The sequence below is a fragment of the Pelecanus crispus genome, chromosome 10 (assembly GCF_030463565.1).
Source record: "Pelecanus crispus isolate bPelCri1 chromosome 10, bPelCri1.pri, whole genome shotgun sequence".
In the NCBI taxonomy this organism is placed as follows: domain Eukaryota; kingdom Metazoa; phylum Chordata; class Aves; order Pelecaniformes; family Pelecanidae; genus Pelecanus; species Pelecanus crispus.
The window spans coordinates 23377639-23394180 of NC_134652.1; the positions used below are offsets into that span (position 1 = coordinate 23377639).

General features: G+C 42.9%; 1 protein-coding gene across 1 annotated transcript in view; it reads left to right on the forward strand.

Moving 5' to 3' along the window:
- The window catches only part of PIK3AP1 (phosphoinositide-3-kinase adaptor protein 1), a 45057-nt gene that overhangs the window by 16715 nt on the left and 11800 nt on the right, over nt 1-16542 (forward strand). Inside the window, exons 3-8 of the mRNA XM_075717606.1 lie at nt 6384-6532; nt 7371-7515; nt 9080-9222; nt 10364-10496; nt 11239-11435; nt 13696-13885. Coding sequence (XP_075573721.1) covers nt 6384-6532; nt 7371-7515; nt 9080-9222; nt 10364-10496; nt 11239-11435; nt 13696-13885 — 957 coding nt within the window. The remainder of the gene's footprint in view (nt 1-6383; nt 6533-7370; nt 7516-9079; nt 9223-10363; nt 10497-11238; nt 11436-13695; nt 13886-16542) is intronic.

Consider the following 16542-nt stretch of genomic DNA (forward strand, 5'->3'; position numbering starts at 1 on the left):
AGCTCAGCAGACTCACTAAGCCAGGATAACTCTCTGGAGTGAGGTGTGCATTTGAGCTAAAACAAAGTCTTTTCTGGACAAGTAACAATGCTGTAGGGACAGTGTTGCTACTCACGTGCTTTATTAGATAATGGAAGAAGATATTTCTTCTCCAGGACTGTGCAAGGTCATCTGATAAGATTTCTAAGAGCAGAATTTGGCACAATCTCAGAACCATATTTTGAGGGGTCTGTATTTGGGGAATGTCTGTCTGTTACTGGGGTTGGAGGAAAACCCATGCTGGATTCAGACTGTGTGCTTTCCCTGAGGTCTTGCACGTTGCAGCTGTAAGAGTCACTGTTATCTCAGGTGCGTCCAGTTCTTTTACATTAAAGGTCCTGCTCTTGGCTCAGGGCTGCTAGTGAATGAACAAGAGCTGTAAGTTTGAAAGTTTTGCAGGAGGTCACAAATTGCAATTTCTTCTTTAACCTGTGATAGGATTACTGAGCGTTGTCATCTTGGGGAAATTGCTGAGCTTCTGTGAAACTTCCCTGTGCTTAGATCTTTGTGGATGGTGCCTTCATGCAACCTGCAGCATTACAGACCTAGAGTGTACCTTCCTGAGCTACTGAGGAAGAGGGGGCTGCAGACCAGTGATCCCAAACTGAACTATAAGAGCCCATCCAATAGTCATCTGCAGTCAAGGCAGAGGAGGCTGAGGAGCATTGCTGGGGCAGATGATGTGTGGTAGGCAGTTTCCCAGCTGTTAACCTGTGTGGCACTGTATCCATGACAAGAATTTCAGTGATGTGTTAATCCAGTTCCCATTTCCATCCATTTCTAATGCAGGAAGCACTTCCCATCTGGGATTCCTCCGCATGCTTCTGCACATCAGGAAATGTCATGTGAGGTGCAATGGTTATATGCATCAGTCTGATCACAGTTGCTTTGCAGCTGACTTTGCCTCCTCAGTCCCATTTTTCATCTGACATTAATAATGAATGCCAGTAATGATTAAAAACTGAGCTCAGCCCAAGCAGCCAACTGGAAGTTACCGGTGACATTTGTCCCTAAACTGGAATATTCCCACAGAAGGTACCTTTGATCCTGTGGGTTACCTTCCTGTTCTCTGCCAATTCCCCATCTGCTTGAGGTTTTTATTTTACCACTCTTTTCTAGTGTGGTATTTTTTCATATTTTTTCTTCTTGCTTTCTCTTCTGTGTCCTCTCCACTCTTGTAGCTTTTCAGACTTTCCTTTCTTAACCTCACTGTTCTCAGAAACTGCCGAGTTTCCTGTTCCTGCAACCCAAGTATGGTATTCACTGGCCACTTTGTCATCCCTACCTTACAGTATTTACAGGAGTGACATGAAGTTGCCCTTGGCATTGTAAACAACTTCTGGTGACTCAGCTTTCTCCAAATCCTTTTCGTTTCAAAGATGAAATTAAAAAATAACTTGGAAGCAGCATTTGGGAACACTGAACCAAGAAAAGTGAACAAATTCATTCACTTGGGTTAAATTTTCATGAAGATCATGAAAGCCTCTTGCACTCTGCTGCAAAGACATTATTCTCTGTTTAGTTACTTGTTTGTAGTGCTAAAATATAACAAAGAAAACACGTTCCTTGAAGTGTGGATGAGATGTGCTTTATAGAGGACTGTGCAGTAATGTATGTTTTTGAGTATAAGGATATATATTGTCTTAGTAGGTTACAGAGGTAAAAACTGTACCTTCTGGCTTCTCACGATTTGCTGAAATGCTGGTCCTAACAGGTCTTTTAATAACCCAGTTGTGTTCTTCGTAAGGATACAGCTTCTGTAAGAGATGCACAAGTGTGTGTGCGCACACTGGCTCAAGCAAAACTTGGCATAATAAAATACGGCTTATTTCCTTGATGAGGATGAGAACTAGTTTACTGTAACTTCCAACTTCACAGGACAAATGAAACGTGACCACTTTCTTTATAGAACTGAAAATCTGGTTCTAGGTGCTATGCTTGTAGATGAGCTGCTTGGGGTGAGGGGTTTGGAGAGAAGGGGAGATGTCCCATATTTTATTTGTTCTGTATGGACAGTTTTACAAAGTGTGTTTTTTCTTCTCCTCACCTGCTGCTTTTCTGCACACTTCACTCTGTTGAAAGGGGAAATGTTACTACAGTATAAGCCAGTTTTGAGGGGTTATCACAAGATGTTTCACTGCTGAGCATGTATCTCCTTGGTAAAGCAAGGGCTCTGAGGTTAGCATGATGGAAGATAACTTTCCCTGCTTTCCCTGACTACTTTGTCAGTACTCTGCCTGCTTCTCACGAATGCAGCTGGAGTTGCTCTGAGAGACCTAATGTCCTTGTTCGCACTGGGAAAAGGAGGCTGGCCAGTTGCAAGCTTCAGGTGATAGCTGGAGCTCTCTTTGAGGGCCTTCCCTCTTGTTCTGAGTGTACTGAGGTGAAAGTCTGAGGCCTCATGAAGGCTAGTTGTCTCGGCTGGTGAGCTGGTAGATGGACGGAGTGGGAAGTGTTCACAGATGCCAGCGAGGGGGTAGTCTGCACATGCAGAACCCATAGGGACAAGCTGTTGCCCAGTCGTGCCATTTGCATTAATATCTGGATGACAGAGTGGTCCGGACAGGCTGCTGACTCCTTCCGAGCATTCACGTGTCCTGTGGTCTAAGGGCTGACTTCTGAGAAACCACAGCTGTCGGCTCCATGCCGATAGCCCGCCAGCTTAGCCAGGAGGAAATGGATGACAGAGCGAGCTGTGTGTGCTGTACAGCAACAGGTCAAAATAACTGGCTGCTTCGTATTAGTTTCTAAAACTGCTAAATGGCTTGTGAAGTACGTGGCCATGCCTATGTTCTCCCTGGGTTTTTCCTGGGGGTGAGATTCTACAGGGCCCGTGTTGCAGGGAGCCTGGCAGGGCAAGCGAGAAGGGGCCGGTGTGGGGCTTGTTCTCTGTAGCTCAGCTACTGACGCTTCCTGGAGGGGGGCACATTCTTCAAGGGGAAATGTGGTTGGGTTTCTTGGACCGCATCTCCTCCCCTTGCTGCTATTCTCACAAGTATTTCACAGACTGTCAAGCGTGGCCTGAGGTAGCCTTCGTTTAAAGGGGAACAGAAAGGCCCTCCAGTCAAGGCAGAGCCGTTTATAACCACGAGCTGTTGACCTACAGCAGCTGCTCATGGAGAAGCTCAATTCAGGTATTCACTTCACTTTCTAATGAGTCTGTTGATCTCCTCAGTGAAGGCCTCTCTAGCCTGAGTATCATTACAGTGATATAATTGCTGAATCTGTATATGCAAATGGGTTGTCATTACTCAAGTATCGTAGTGAGTGGGAAGCCTGATCTAACAACATGTCCCTTTATAGCATGGATATTATCAAATGTAAATGGGATGGTTTCCTCTTCCAATGCTTGCATGTTCACAAGTCAGTAGCACATGACTGGAACTTGCAAGATGACCATATCATCACTCCATTGCTTATGTGGGAAGTTGGTAATTTGCAATTTCAGAATTTTCTGAGTGAAAAAACAAATGAATAATTCATACCTGAAACTCCAAGTGCCTGTTCCGTCAGCTGTTAATCCAATTACTGATTAACGTTGCTTGCTTCTTCCCGTATTACCTAACAGCTCTGTTCTTACATATGACCTCTGGGCAGTCAACTCTGTTACAAGAATGCAGAAGTGCAAGACAGGATCAGGCAATGCCAGAATGTCTTAAAAACTCAAGTTACTCTTTATCTGCTAATTTGTTTCTAGTATCAAATAACATCAGTAAAGCAGAGAGACTGGGGGGCTTGTTCTCTCTTTGCTCCCCTCTTACCTTTGCTTAGATGTTGTAGCTGAGATCCCACAGCTTTAGGTTTCATTTTCCTCCGAAATGGACCATAGGTTGGGCAAGTGAGGTACAAATTACCACACTAATGGTTCTGTATTGGGGTGGGGATGATGCCCTTAGTCTCAGAATGCTGGCAAGTGTCAGCTTGTGCATATGTTCCAAGAACAGTAATGCTTTGCTCTAATTTGGTCATAATTTTCCCTCTCTTATCTGCAGTAAGCTTAGTCTTTCTGATTTAGTCATATTGGAAATAACCAACAGAGATTAGAGACACTATTCTAGTAACAGTTGCCTCTTCTCCTCCTCCCCAAAAGACACGGTGTCTTGCTCTGCATGTGCCAAATGCCTGATGTGATAGCTATCATGTAAGGGAACGATGTGGGACCAATGCTTTATTTTCTCCTCTGCAGCTGGGCAGCCTGGCACTCCCAGGTAGGAGTAGTCCACCTTTCCCTAAGAGAAGGGTTCCCAAAACTGGGGTCTGGCTCTTGCAGCTGATGACTTTGGACAGTATCAATCAAAATATTAAGTTAAGGAATTTAAAAAGTCTGTTTTCTGTAATGCTTAGTTACCACTGTCTGAAAATCCAAAAGACCACCTTCAGTACATAGCCTTGTGTCAAAGTAGTTTCTTAGTCAAATCTGCAGATTTGTGTTGGTGCAGTATTAAAATCTATTTGCTAAATTACATGTGCTGTTCTAGGTTTGTTTAAGAAATGTTGGTGTTGGTGGTGATGCCTTACTTGAACTTTACAGAGCTGCAGATTTTTGGCTCTCCTCTCTCTAGAGCAAACATTAAAGCAGCAATCTACTTGTACTCATGTGAGTAGGCTTACTTGCCATGTGGAGTGATTCACATACTTGAAGTTAAGTGTATGTGCACCACTATTTGTGACAAAAATTTCAGCTGAATGATTCACTAAGATTTTGTGGCTTAAAATCTGTCTTCTCAAAGCAAAGTTGCATTTGTATAATTCATAAAATCCCATTTAAATGTATAGAAAATATGTAAAAAAATGTGCATGACAAAGAATTTCAACTATCCTAAGTTTAAGTCTTTTGTTAATAATAGTAATAATGAAGAAGTCTACCTTTAAATTCCTGACTGACTGCTAGCTTCACTGTTTGAAACTAGCAGGACATGAACTCCTAATAGAAGCCTGCTTTAATAACTTTGGCTGTCTTGGTTTGTGGAAAACTTGATGTACCCAGAGGTTGGGGGATTCTGAGTAACACCTGGACTGTTGGCAGATTCACTGTGTGGATCCCGCAGGTTAGACAGTGCAGTTGGCCACTTAGGTCTTTCTCATCAGGACCGAGCATTTTAAATAGAACCTTTCTTACTAACGTAAAAACTCTGCCAGTCCAAATCTGAGATTTTATCTAGTAAATAATTTGTACTATTCTTTACAGGTGTGTTTTACAGTATATAGTAAATAACAAATAACTTCCAAAATGTAGTCTTAAATCCTTGACTGCTCCACATTTTTCAAAGGTTTGGAAAATTTTGGCCATGGGAGATAGAGTTTTAAGAATTCATGCTAGCCTTCTGACAAGGGGAAGTCAGTGACTTTCACCCCATGTTTTGGGAGATGGGGAAAAAAGGTGTGAATTATGTGAAACAAGAGGTAGAAACTAGATAAGATAAGTGCTCTCTACTAAGCAGATACAAAATCGTCTGTTGTTTCCTTTCTCTAGTTGGGAAAAGTATTTCCTGGCAGGGGTGGACCACCTGTAATCTACTTTAATTCTTGCTAGGTTTTTTGGCAGCCAGTGATATCAATTCGGTTTGTTTGCTCTTCCATCAATATCCATGCTCTTACTGGGAAACTGAAAAGAGAACATTGTTGTGTACACACAGATTGTAGGGTTACATGTGTTTACTTCTACTCTTGGATCTGTTTGGGTAGAGTACTGTTATTCTTCAACGCAAAGGCTCTGGTACGTTTCAATTTCACTCTTGTATAGATACAGGAGCTTACAGTTCTTGCTCGAGGAACACAATCCCTTCAGACTACTGCCTCATGTTGTGTTTTGTTGACAGAATAATAAACTTGGGAGTTGGGGTGAGCAACATAACCAGGGTCCAGAAAACTAAAGATACTACTGAAATGAAAGAAAAGTTGGTTTTCTTCATTTACTTTAGGAGAGGAAGACTAAAGGCTGCTGCCCATCCTACAGTGTACTCAGAGTGCAGCTGAGTAAGATGAGTCCAGTTACTGATCATTCTTATATTAGACATTGACATGTTAATTTTCCTATCTAACATGAGAAGGAACTAGCCATCTCAGCAAAGAGTGGCATTGTTGTTTCATAAGCATGTTCAGTGCTACTCCAGCACTTTTGTGTCTTTGTGAATGTTCCCCAGCAATCCTCTTAAGGGAAAAAAAAGAGGAAGCTCTGTGGTTTCCCTTTCTTCAACTAGATCCCCTTTTCTGAGCATTATATTGAGAAGAATAGCAAGTTCTACCCCACTGCCTCCGTGGCTATTTCTTGGGATGGATGTGTATGATGTGTGTTTTCAGCAAAGGGGAGTGATGTAACAGGACTCTGTATGCTTTTTTTTCAGACTCAGGCTGTGACTCTGTGACTGATACAGAAACGGAAGACGAGAAGAACCCAGTTTACTCCCCTAGACTTGCCATGAGTGAAGAACATGGATCATCCAAGAGCACTGGGGAACATCCGGTGGTGCAGCCTGACCGCATACAGTGTGGGGTACTGTATGTCCACTCCTTGGGCTACGGTTTTACTGTGGGCTGGCACAACACAGTATGCTGCTCTGGGATGGACAGCTTTAGAGACCTGGGAACTGGTCCCTAATTCCTTTTCTGTCACCTTCCCTATCAGCCCCCTGTCCTCAGTGTCTCTGTTTCATGAACTCGGTTCCCTAGGCCCAGAAATAGCTTGGTAACATACAGTGCCCAGTGTTGTCTAGGCTGCAATGTCTCTTACTGACAGACAGTCTCATTAATATAGCTGCTTGTCTTGTGTGCTATGAGGCAGGTTCACACTCTTGACTTCCCATCTTCTGTTCTGGTGAGATTTAGGGGTGGCAAGTAGAGTGAGGTGATTGTAATGAACCAATTAACTCCACAGTCTGGATGCAGTCTAATATGACCATTCTGGTGCATATCCTGCAAGTGACTCCAAAGAACTTGGGTCACAGCTTCCTGTCTGAAAAACAGCATTTTGTAGTATAGCATCCCCTCAGATGGAAAAAGTCTAAGTTTCTTCCTTTGTTTCTGTTTAGAACAGGGCTGTGCTGCTTGAGGGAGGAGACTGACAGAGTTGAAACGAAATAATTTTATAAATCTAGCTTTAATCAGTTTATAAATCTAGGTGATAAATCTGCTTAATGCATGTATCTGTGGTGGTGCAAGCTATAACAGAAGCCACCTGCCCAGTTACTCCATGACTGGAGGATCCTCCTGAAAATGATTCAGGACTGTGAAAATGACAGATGATAATTTATGTGCTAGTTGCAATGACAACAAAATTCCTAGTAAGTGTTCTTATGTTGTGAACCTGCATGTTGTAATGCCTTTTCTCTTAGGTGCAGACAACAGTTTATATTATCATGAAATGTAAACTAGATGGCGAAGTGAAAACTGAAGTTCAGTTCTCTCCAGAGAATGCATCATCTGTGCGTGTGCTGGCTGAGATGGAGAATGAGTACACAATCTCTGTGGAGGCTCCAAGTAAGCTGGGCTGAGATTTTCCCCCCCTCCTCTCCGCTTTGCCTCCTTTCTATCTCAACTTGCCTGTCCTGAAGAGTGTCAGAGGTGTAAGGGTAAAGGTTGCAATGCAGGAAAACTTGAGGCTAGGAAATCTTGAACTTGCATTCTCATCTGTGATACTGTTGTGATGAGGAACTGAGATAGATTGCTGCCTGGGGGCTCTGTTTTCCCCTCAGCAGCAACAGGGTTGCTGTGTGGAAACACCTTACTGGGAGTTCTGAGAGCAGATTGCAGCTTGTAAAGCACTTTGAATTTAACTGTGTGTTATAACTACCACCACATTAGCATTGGTGGGGCACCAAGAGAATATAAGTGCCAGTAAATAATTACGTGACTCTAACAGTGTGTGCTTAATGTGTGATGATCTCTCTGTGATCAAAGCTGAAACTATTTATCCTGGCTTGCCTTTTAATTTAGATATGTTCTGTCACTCTAGATATTTACAATGACAAAACTGTAAGTTGTCTAAACTTTAGGTTCGCTGAACTGGAGGGGCAAGATTTCGGAGCCTTTCAGATGGATAGTAGTTTCCCAGCATGATTTTATTTAATCTACTTTGGTCTGTCCTCTTGAAGAGTCATTGTGCAAGCTCTGAGAATAGATACTAATAGTCATTATAGCATCTCCCGTAAAGTCAGTGAGGTGGATTGATTTAAAGAAGGTGACCTCACCCATATAAAAATGTTCAATTTAATCTGTCTGAAATCAAGACTTATAATTTAAACATGGACCTGGAAACTAACTTGCACTTTGAATTATAAACGTGACCTTCACATTGGTGGAGAGTACAGCTATGTAAGCCCTGCAGTTTTTAGCAGTAAGATCAATATATTTTTAATTCCTTTCGCACATGTCTAACTATTTCATCATTTCCTGAGTTGTTAACAGCTAAGCATATATACAGGGAAAGATTAATTTCAGTGGGTTTCAAAATACTTGTGTTTCAAAGAGCAAGTTCAGACCTGTGAATGCACACTGGACAAAACATCAAGAAGCTCCCAAGGTGCAGGTAGGAGATAAATCCTATGCATAAGTAAAGTTGCAAAGCTGGAATTCTTTTAAGTTGATTTTGTTCAGAGACTAGTGAGGCTGACAGGGGTTCTGAAATCCCTAGTGACTTCTCTGGTTTCTCTCCCTTTCTTCCCCAGCTCTCATGTTTCATGGCATGGTTTAGAGACTGCTACAGAGAAAGCCAGGGGTGGAGAGATGTGAGGCTTTCTAGTTTGAGGTGGTGTGCTTGTTAACATTAGTGGTCCAGACTACTGTTAGCAGAGGACCTGGCAGGTCACAAGTGATGTGCATTGACATAGCTACGAAGAAGGTAGTTCCAAAGTACTTTTCCTACTGCATGATCAGACTGACATCATCTCCCTTTTTTCATGACTCTTCATGATTCAATACAACAGGAACTGTTTTGGTATCCAGCTGGCAGTATCTCCAAACTCCTCCTATCCTCAGCGTTTTCGATGCAGACTCATTCCCATCATTTGTTCTTAATGGTGATTTCTTCTCTTTCTTTTCAAAGATTTATCCTCTGGGACAGTGCCTCTGCAGATATATTCAGGGGACTTGATGGTGGGAGAAACAAGCGTCACCTATCACACCGACATGGAGGAAATCAGCAGTCTGTTGGCTAATGCAGCCAACCCGGTACAGTTCATGTGCCAGGTAATGACTCTAGAAAACAGCTGCTTTGGAAATCAGAGGCTAGACAAGTGGACATAAGCAAAGGTGCTTGCCATGAAGTAGCTCTTCTGAAATGAAGAAATGCAAGGTTATTTAGGGATTTTCACATAACCTTAACATCCCCTTTTAGCGAAAGCATGGGTGCTTTTTCTGTCTCTGGAGCAAATAGCTGGCTAAGGTGACTCAGGCTATCCAACTAACAAAAAAAAAAAATGCAGTCGATCAACACTCACGTTTAGACCTTGATGACTGGAAAAGATTGGGATGGAAGAACTTGATATAACATGAAGTACCATAAAGAAATAAATTGTTTGGAAATTTGTACCTAAGGGTTCTTGGAAAATATGTGAAAAGGTAGCAAAGGTTCATACTAGCTGAGTGAAGTAGAGTAACATAAAATGATTTGTTTATTCTTAGCACTTATTTATTTAAAGCCACTCCTTAGTTCTCATATTTTGCACAGTTGGGGTACATGAACCCTATTAGAGGAGTAAAGCTTGCACAAGCAAGTTCTCCAGATGTGTTGTCTTCGCTGCTGGCCTGCATGTCCCTGATCAGCTGTGTAGTGGAAGCCTACAGAGTAGTGTTGTTAGTCACCAGCATATCTGGGGCAGGGGAGACTGTCTTTCCCTTCCTTTTTAGTTCAAGTTGTGGAGCAGTTGGTACTGGACTGTGCCTCTACTTGGGGAATAGGCATGCTTCCCAGTCTTTGGCTAAGAACCAGTCCAAAAGCAAAACCCAGAGTGTACACAGAACAATTCAAAATGGACTAGTTCATACTTAGAGCAGGAGTGACACCTCGTTGGAACAGTTTCAGAAGCAAGACTATACCTGTCAAGGAAGTAGGAAGTAACAGTTTTCTGTGCTTCCAGTTGCACGAGTGACTTTCTCATTGTACGCTCTGTTGTTGTGGAGTGTACAGTTCTTATCTGCTCAGATTTATGATACTCTCTTTCTGGACCAGGAAGCTATTCATGTTCTTTGCTTGACCTGAACATTGCTACCTTCAGTATTTATGCCTACTGTTTTCTGATACGTGCTAAATAAAGAAACACCTTATAAATCTTACCTTAACTGAATCTCCAGACTCCCCCAAACAAAATCGCTTGCCATTTATCTCTAGGCCTTTAAAATCGTGCCATACAGCATAGAAGCACTGGACAAACTGTTGACTGAGTCACTCAAGAAGAACATTCCTGCCAGTGGCTTACACCTGTTTGGAATCAACCAGCTGGAAGAAGAAGATATGACAACAAGTAAGTTGAAAGATTTTTGTTTTCTTTTTAAACTTCATTTGTATCAGTTGTTTTACCTTGGAGTGCCTTAACACTGTGGTGTGTGGAACCTGCACAGGCTGTCTCAAAAATCTTGGATCTCAGCCAGGAAGTCGAATTTCTGATGATGCCAATAGAAGGGGGATTGCCATTTGGGTTAGGTGACCCTTTTCTTATTACATGCATCAGTCTCACTTCTTTGCACTGTGACAGATGCAGCTACGTAGACAGCTTCAAACACAACCAAAGTGAAAAGGTGATGCTCCCCAAAATGTCTCCCATATTTTCTCCCTTGTTCTTCTCCCAGTCCCATGTGGCATTTTTCCTCAGCCCAGTCCTTTCCCCCCAACCCCATGATTCTGCTCTAAGGTGCACAGTGAGCACTCAGCAGTTGGATTGGTGTGGCACTGTGACATGGTTGCCTTACAGCAGCTGGATCCTACTGGAATGATGATCTAAGAAGTCCTTGCAAACCTGTGATCCTTCATACATTAAGCTATTACAGTCCTAGGTTCCCCACTAAAGGTCATAGGACTTAAGCCTGGAGATGCACTAGATACCTTGGTTAATTTGTGCAGTTAGCTCCTTTTTGAAACTGTATATATACTTTTCAGGGCTTTCACACCTGCTTTGGTCTGTGTGTTTGCTAGGAGTTTTTCCTCACCTGCTGGCTCTGTTGCTGCTACAGAGAAACTTAGATTCTAACAGCCTTCTGTTCTCACAGATCAGAGGGATGAGGAGTTGCCAACACTGCTTCACTTTTCTGCAAGATACGGGCTGAAGAACCTCACTGCCTTGTTGCTTACATGCCCTGGAGCACTGCAGGCCTACAGTGTAGCCAACAAATATGGCCACTATCCAAACACCATAGCAGAAAAGCATGGCTTTAAGGACCTACGCCAATTCATTGATGAATATGTGGTAAGAGGAAGCAGCAGTCCTTCTGCGTAGTCCCACAGCAGGTGTGGGCAGTGGCACCAAGCTTGGCACTTAGTGTTGTGGGAGCAGGAGTGATGGGGTAATAAACAGTGCAGTGTGTGGTACGGTGTAGAAGACAGACATCCAGCCATACTGAAAGCTTCCAGGCTGGATGGTTGGGTGCACCTCTGGAGCTGGGGAAGTTCTTGGGGCTTTTGCACAGAGCAAATAAGATGGAAGCAGAGACTGCCATGCTGGGTTTCCTTATCATCCATCTATCTAATGAAGTTTCTGCAGGGGTGTGGTTGGTGCCTGGTGTACTCTTCTAACCTCTGATCTTGGGAATACTACAGCCCCTTCATCCCACTTACTTTAGGGAGTAAAACGGAAACAATATGTTTGGGAAGGTACAATCTGAGGTGCTCTCTGATTAGTCATAGTACAGTCTGTATTGTTTATTAGCTCATTCACAGCTGATCTGTGTAGTCTGCATGCTCCACTTGAAATCCATTTCTTCCTGCGTTAGGATAGCTGTCTGTTCCCTGCTTGTTCTCTCTGGGAGCCCAGCTCACAATTCAGTTCTCTTTGAGCTAACCCCATCCCCAGAAAACAGCACTCTGACTTTTCCAGATTCTGACATGGACCTGACTCCAGGTGCACCAGCCAGTTGTTTCTGTGGAGTCCTTCAGTGTGCACAGGGTTTATCCTTTCTTTGCCATTTCAATTGTTTCCAGCCTGTATGCTTCAAAATAACAAGCAGCTCCTTGACTCAGATCATGTGAATTCTTGAGCAGACTTTATTTGCCTTTGCTTTCAGTGGAAGAGTTGCACATAATTGTCCCTAACAGTTGTCTGAATGGTGGGTGATAGATCTGCCAGCCCTAGCGTGGTTTTGCCAGCCAATTACAGTAGTGTTTAAGCCCTATTTAGGAGGCATGGGTGGTTCTTAGACTTGGGGCTTGCTTCTTGATATAGGCATGAATTTAGGGTTGTACATTAGAGCTAAATAAAGGTCATTCCCTGGTCTGAGATCAGGAGGGCTGCAGAAACTCTAAATTGTGTGATTAAAATCTTTGTATTGGGGTAAGTGAGAGATGCTTAGGCAGTCCTTTCAACCTCTTACTGCAGTACTGTGCTCCTCCCATGTCCTCCTCTCCACCAGCACAGTGACAGAGCTCTGTTAAGAGTAGGTCCTGCTTGCTGATCATCAAGCTATCTGTGCAGCTTAGTACCAGAGCACACAAATGATCTGTACCAGTGTGTCCACTGCAGGGTCATGACTAGAAACACTACTAGTCAGGATATCTGAAAATCCCAGTAAACCCCTTTACTCACCTAATTTTCTCTCTGGCAAAAGTTCCTCTGTACCTCCCTAAAGCATTGCATGAGCTACCTGCCTGACCATCTTTGACTGTGGAGGGGAAGCATGTGTAGACAGTTTTGACACACATGCCCTGTGGATTGAAGGCCTGTGAGGTGGCGGTTGTGGGTGGAAGAATATCTTGTAGTACTGCAACTGGTTAAGATGGCTGTGCTTGTGACGTAGTGGGAACTTGGAGAGGCTGGGATGAAGCTTTACATTTTGCTCCCTTGCATGGTTTGGTGAAGATCTGCACTGCCCCCCGCCCTCCTCCCATGTTGCAAATATGTGAGAAAGGGTTCTGCTGTCCTGTGAATCGAAAGTTGCCTGTATTACTTGAACAGTTGCCTGCTGTGAGGTTTCCTGTTAATCTCACAGAAAAGGGTCTGTGTACTCCCACTCTGGGTGTTATGTGCTGCTGATAGTACCAAGAAACTGAAACTGAATCTCACCAAAGCTAAAAATTTGCTTTCTTCTAAGTTCTCTGTGTGTGGCAAGCTTTCCTCCTTATGGTCAGCTATGCTTACCCCAAAATAGCCTTTGACACAAGGATTTGTATTTTTAGAATGAGCTTTGCTTATGTTCTAGGAGTTTGCAGACATTGGGTAGGACATGAAAGTGAGGGGGTGAGAGGCTGTAATGGCTATTCAGAACGTGTCAGCACCAACCTGTTTCACCTTCATTACCTATTATTACAACGTAGATCTTGAAAGCTGGGCGCAGACAGCTGTAGTGGGGATTTAATTCCTTTAAGAAGCCTTAGTCTTTGGGAATGGGCTGCTTTTAGAAGTTTTTTTCCATCAGTGATGGGTGAGTGAGATATCTTTTGCTTGCTTTGATTCTCCAGATTCTTTATTTAAATGAGACTTGAACATTTTTTTTCTTGCCCTCCTTCCTCTCCAGGAAACTGCAGATATGCTGAAGAGTCACATTAAGGAAGAGCTGATGCAAGGCGAGGAGGATGAGTCTGTTTATGAGTCCATGGCTCATCTGTCCACTGATCTGTTAATGAAATGTTCCTTGAATCCTGGCTCCGATGAAGAGCTTTATGAATCCATGGCTGGATTTGTCCCTGGTGCCCCAGAAGATCTCTGTATGTATATTCATAGAATCACAGAATCTTAGGATAGTTTGGGTTGGAAGGGACCTCTAAAGGTCATCTAGTCCAACCCCCCTGCAATGAGCAGAGACATCTTTAACTAGATCAGGTTGCTGAGTCCCGTTGGAGAGGCCTAAGCCGATTTGTCTCGCTTATACATAGTAGTGCCTCAGTTGAGTTTCAGAGTAAGGGCTGGTTATTCTGCTCTCACCACAAGGAAACCATACTCCAGTTCTGATGTTGGCTGGCTGATAAAATCACTCTAAACCTTTCTTTGATTGCCAGTGTACAAGATCAAGAGCTGTTTCCTCAGTGCTTTGAGGACTCTCTGAACCCTGAGCAAGTGAATTAGCATTTGGAAGAGACCAGATTTTCTACCATGTCCTGCTTCTCCCTCCTGAGATCCAGGGACGTAGGGGAAACTGACTTAACAGATGCTGGTGGAAAAGAACACTATGTAAGATGTGATTTAACTGACAACTGGGAAACTGAAAAACAAGAGCTCAGTTTCTACCTCAACAGCTTGAGAACAAAAGAAAGCGAACATCTAGAAATACGTGTACTGAAAAGATTATAATTGAAAAATAATTATTCTAATCCACTTGGTTTATTGCTAAAAATATAGAGCTAATTCTGATAAATATGCAAATGTTTAACTTTTTCACCATGCCATTAATATTCAGTGAGGCCGATTGCAAAAATCAAGTTAAGTACTTAAGGTTAAGCAGTTGTAAATTTGCTGTTCTTACTTATCTGCCTATTTGGTCTGGCTTCATCCCACTGATCTATTTTGATTCCCATGATGAGCAGAGAATCTAGCTTATTATAGTTTAAGTACCTGCATAAGGACTTCTAGTGTTTCTGCAGTTTTAAGTCTGATGCCTCAGGGGAAGAGCTTTCTTACTGAAACACTTTTGCTTATAGACTATATCTGTCCTGGGCTGGTTTTCTCCTCTTTTAGAATAAATTATGTTATAAAACACATTTTCATTGATACAGAGTCTGGAAGACTTTGTCAGTTCTCTGCCTGAAATCATAAACTCTCTGCGAAGTTTTGTTTGGCCACTGCAGGGATAGTTTTGCTCCCAAACCCAGGATTATTCTGCCTTCAGGTGGAGATAAGCAGTAAGGCCGGTTGGACTCCTAAGACACAAAGCTGCTGTTGTTTGCAGTAATGCGGGTGAGAGTTTCTAGATGTTTGGAAGCTCTGTCTGCAATCAGTGCACCTCTGAATGGGGTTGATTGACTAAGTCTGTGGATGGGGAAAAAAGATGCTTAAAACCACTAAGCCCAACTTGTCTTCTTCAACCCCTGAAATGTCCAGATCTCCCAGAAACTACGCAGGGTATATTCCTTTCTTTTGTGGATGCAAATCAAGCTCCCTGTAATTTACCACTTTTGAACAGGATTCTGAAAAGCCTCTCTGAAAATATTCTCATATTGGTTCAGATTTAGATCAGAATTGCTTCCTGTCAAGAAAACCATTTGCAGCCCTGCAGACTGTTGGTGGAAGAACTAATTGTTTTAAGGCCCTTGTTTCTTCTTCCTTGCTGAAGATCATAACCTCCCTCAGTCTGCTCAGTTGCTTGTGTAGTGTCCCCTTGCCTGTTTCTGTCAAACAAGCCACGTTAGGTTAAACAGTTCAAGTACACAGGTTTTTCTGCCCTCACTTACTCTGACAGATCTCAGGAGGGAGTTTGGCTGGTGTTTTGGATGAATACACGAAACAGAGCCTGCTTGGCTGACAGGCATGGAGATGGAGAGCTAGGAAAGGTTGCCATGGGATGGAAAAAGTGGTGCATTTGAAGCCTAAGTCAGGCTGCTTTCCTTAAGCCTCCTCAGTAGCAAAGGCCCAGCAGGCATATGTCCTTCAGGGGAAGCTTCTGCAAGCACAGTCAGATCAGCAGGGTGGCAGAGGTCTCTGGGATCAGCACCAGAAAGTTCTCCTGGTGTGCAAATGTACTGCAGGCTCTGCAGGGCTAGTAGGACTAGAAAGGTAAAAACCCAAACTGTCCCTAAAGTAGGTACTTATGATTCCCTTACTGAAAAGCAGAGCTGAATGAGTCTGCATTTTAAAATGTTTTCCTCATTGGTGAGATGCTGTATGTGGCTTATTTGTAATACTTCATCAAAGCATGTGAGTGTGGTTCCTGCTTCTTCTGGAGTTCTCCTAGTGTATTGCTCCTGCGCACAAATCTTTTACCTTCCACTCAGGAGTCTTTTACTGAAAATTTCTGGTTTTCTTATGTAGTCTGCTAGTCTTTGCCTGAAGAATATTTACAGCTTGTCTAAACAGTGCTTAAAATCTACCTGTATTGTAACAGGTAAGGTTAAATTGGCACAGTGCTCGACACTTAGATTGGTTCTCTCAAACTGAATGTATTTCAATATTATTTAGAATACCAGCATGCAGACAAAACCTCACTGAAATTAGTGGGAGTGCTGGCTGGTTTCCAAGTGCCATCACAAATAAAGGCTTCAAGCTTTTTTACTGACTTAAAGGTTTGTGAGAATGAAAAACTCCCTAGGAAATCACAATCAACTTCTACTGAGGTATTTTCTCCAGGTCAGAGTAGCCCTTATGTGAGTAGTTATGGCTGTGATGTAGAGGACAATACTGGGCTATTTGAAGTGTAGCCATACAATGGCAG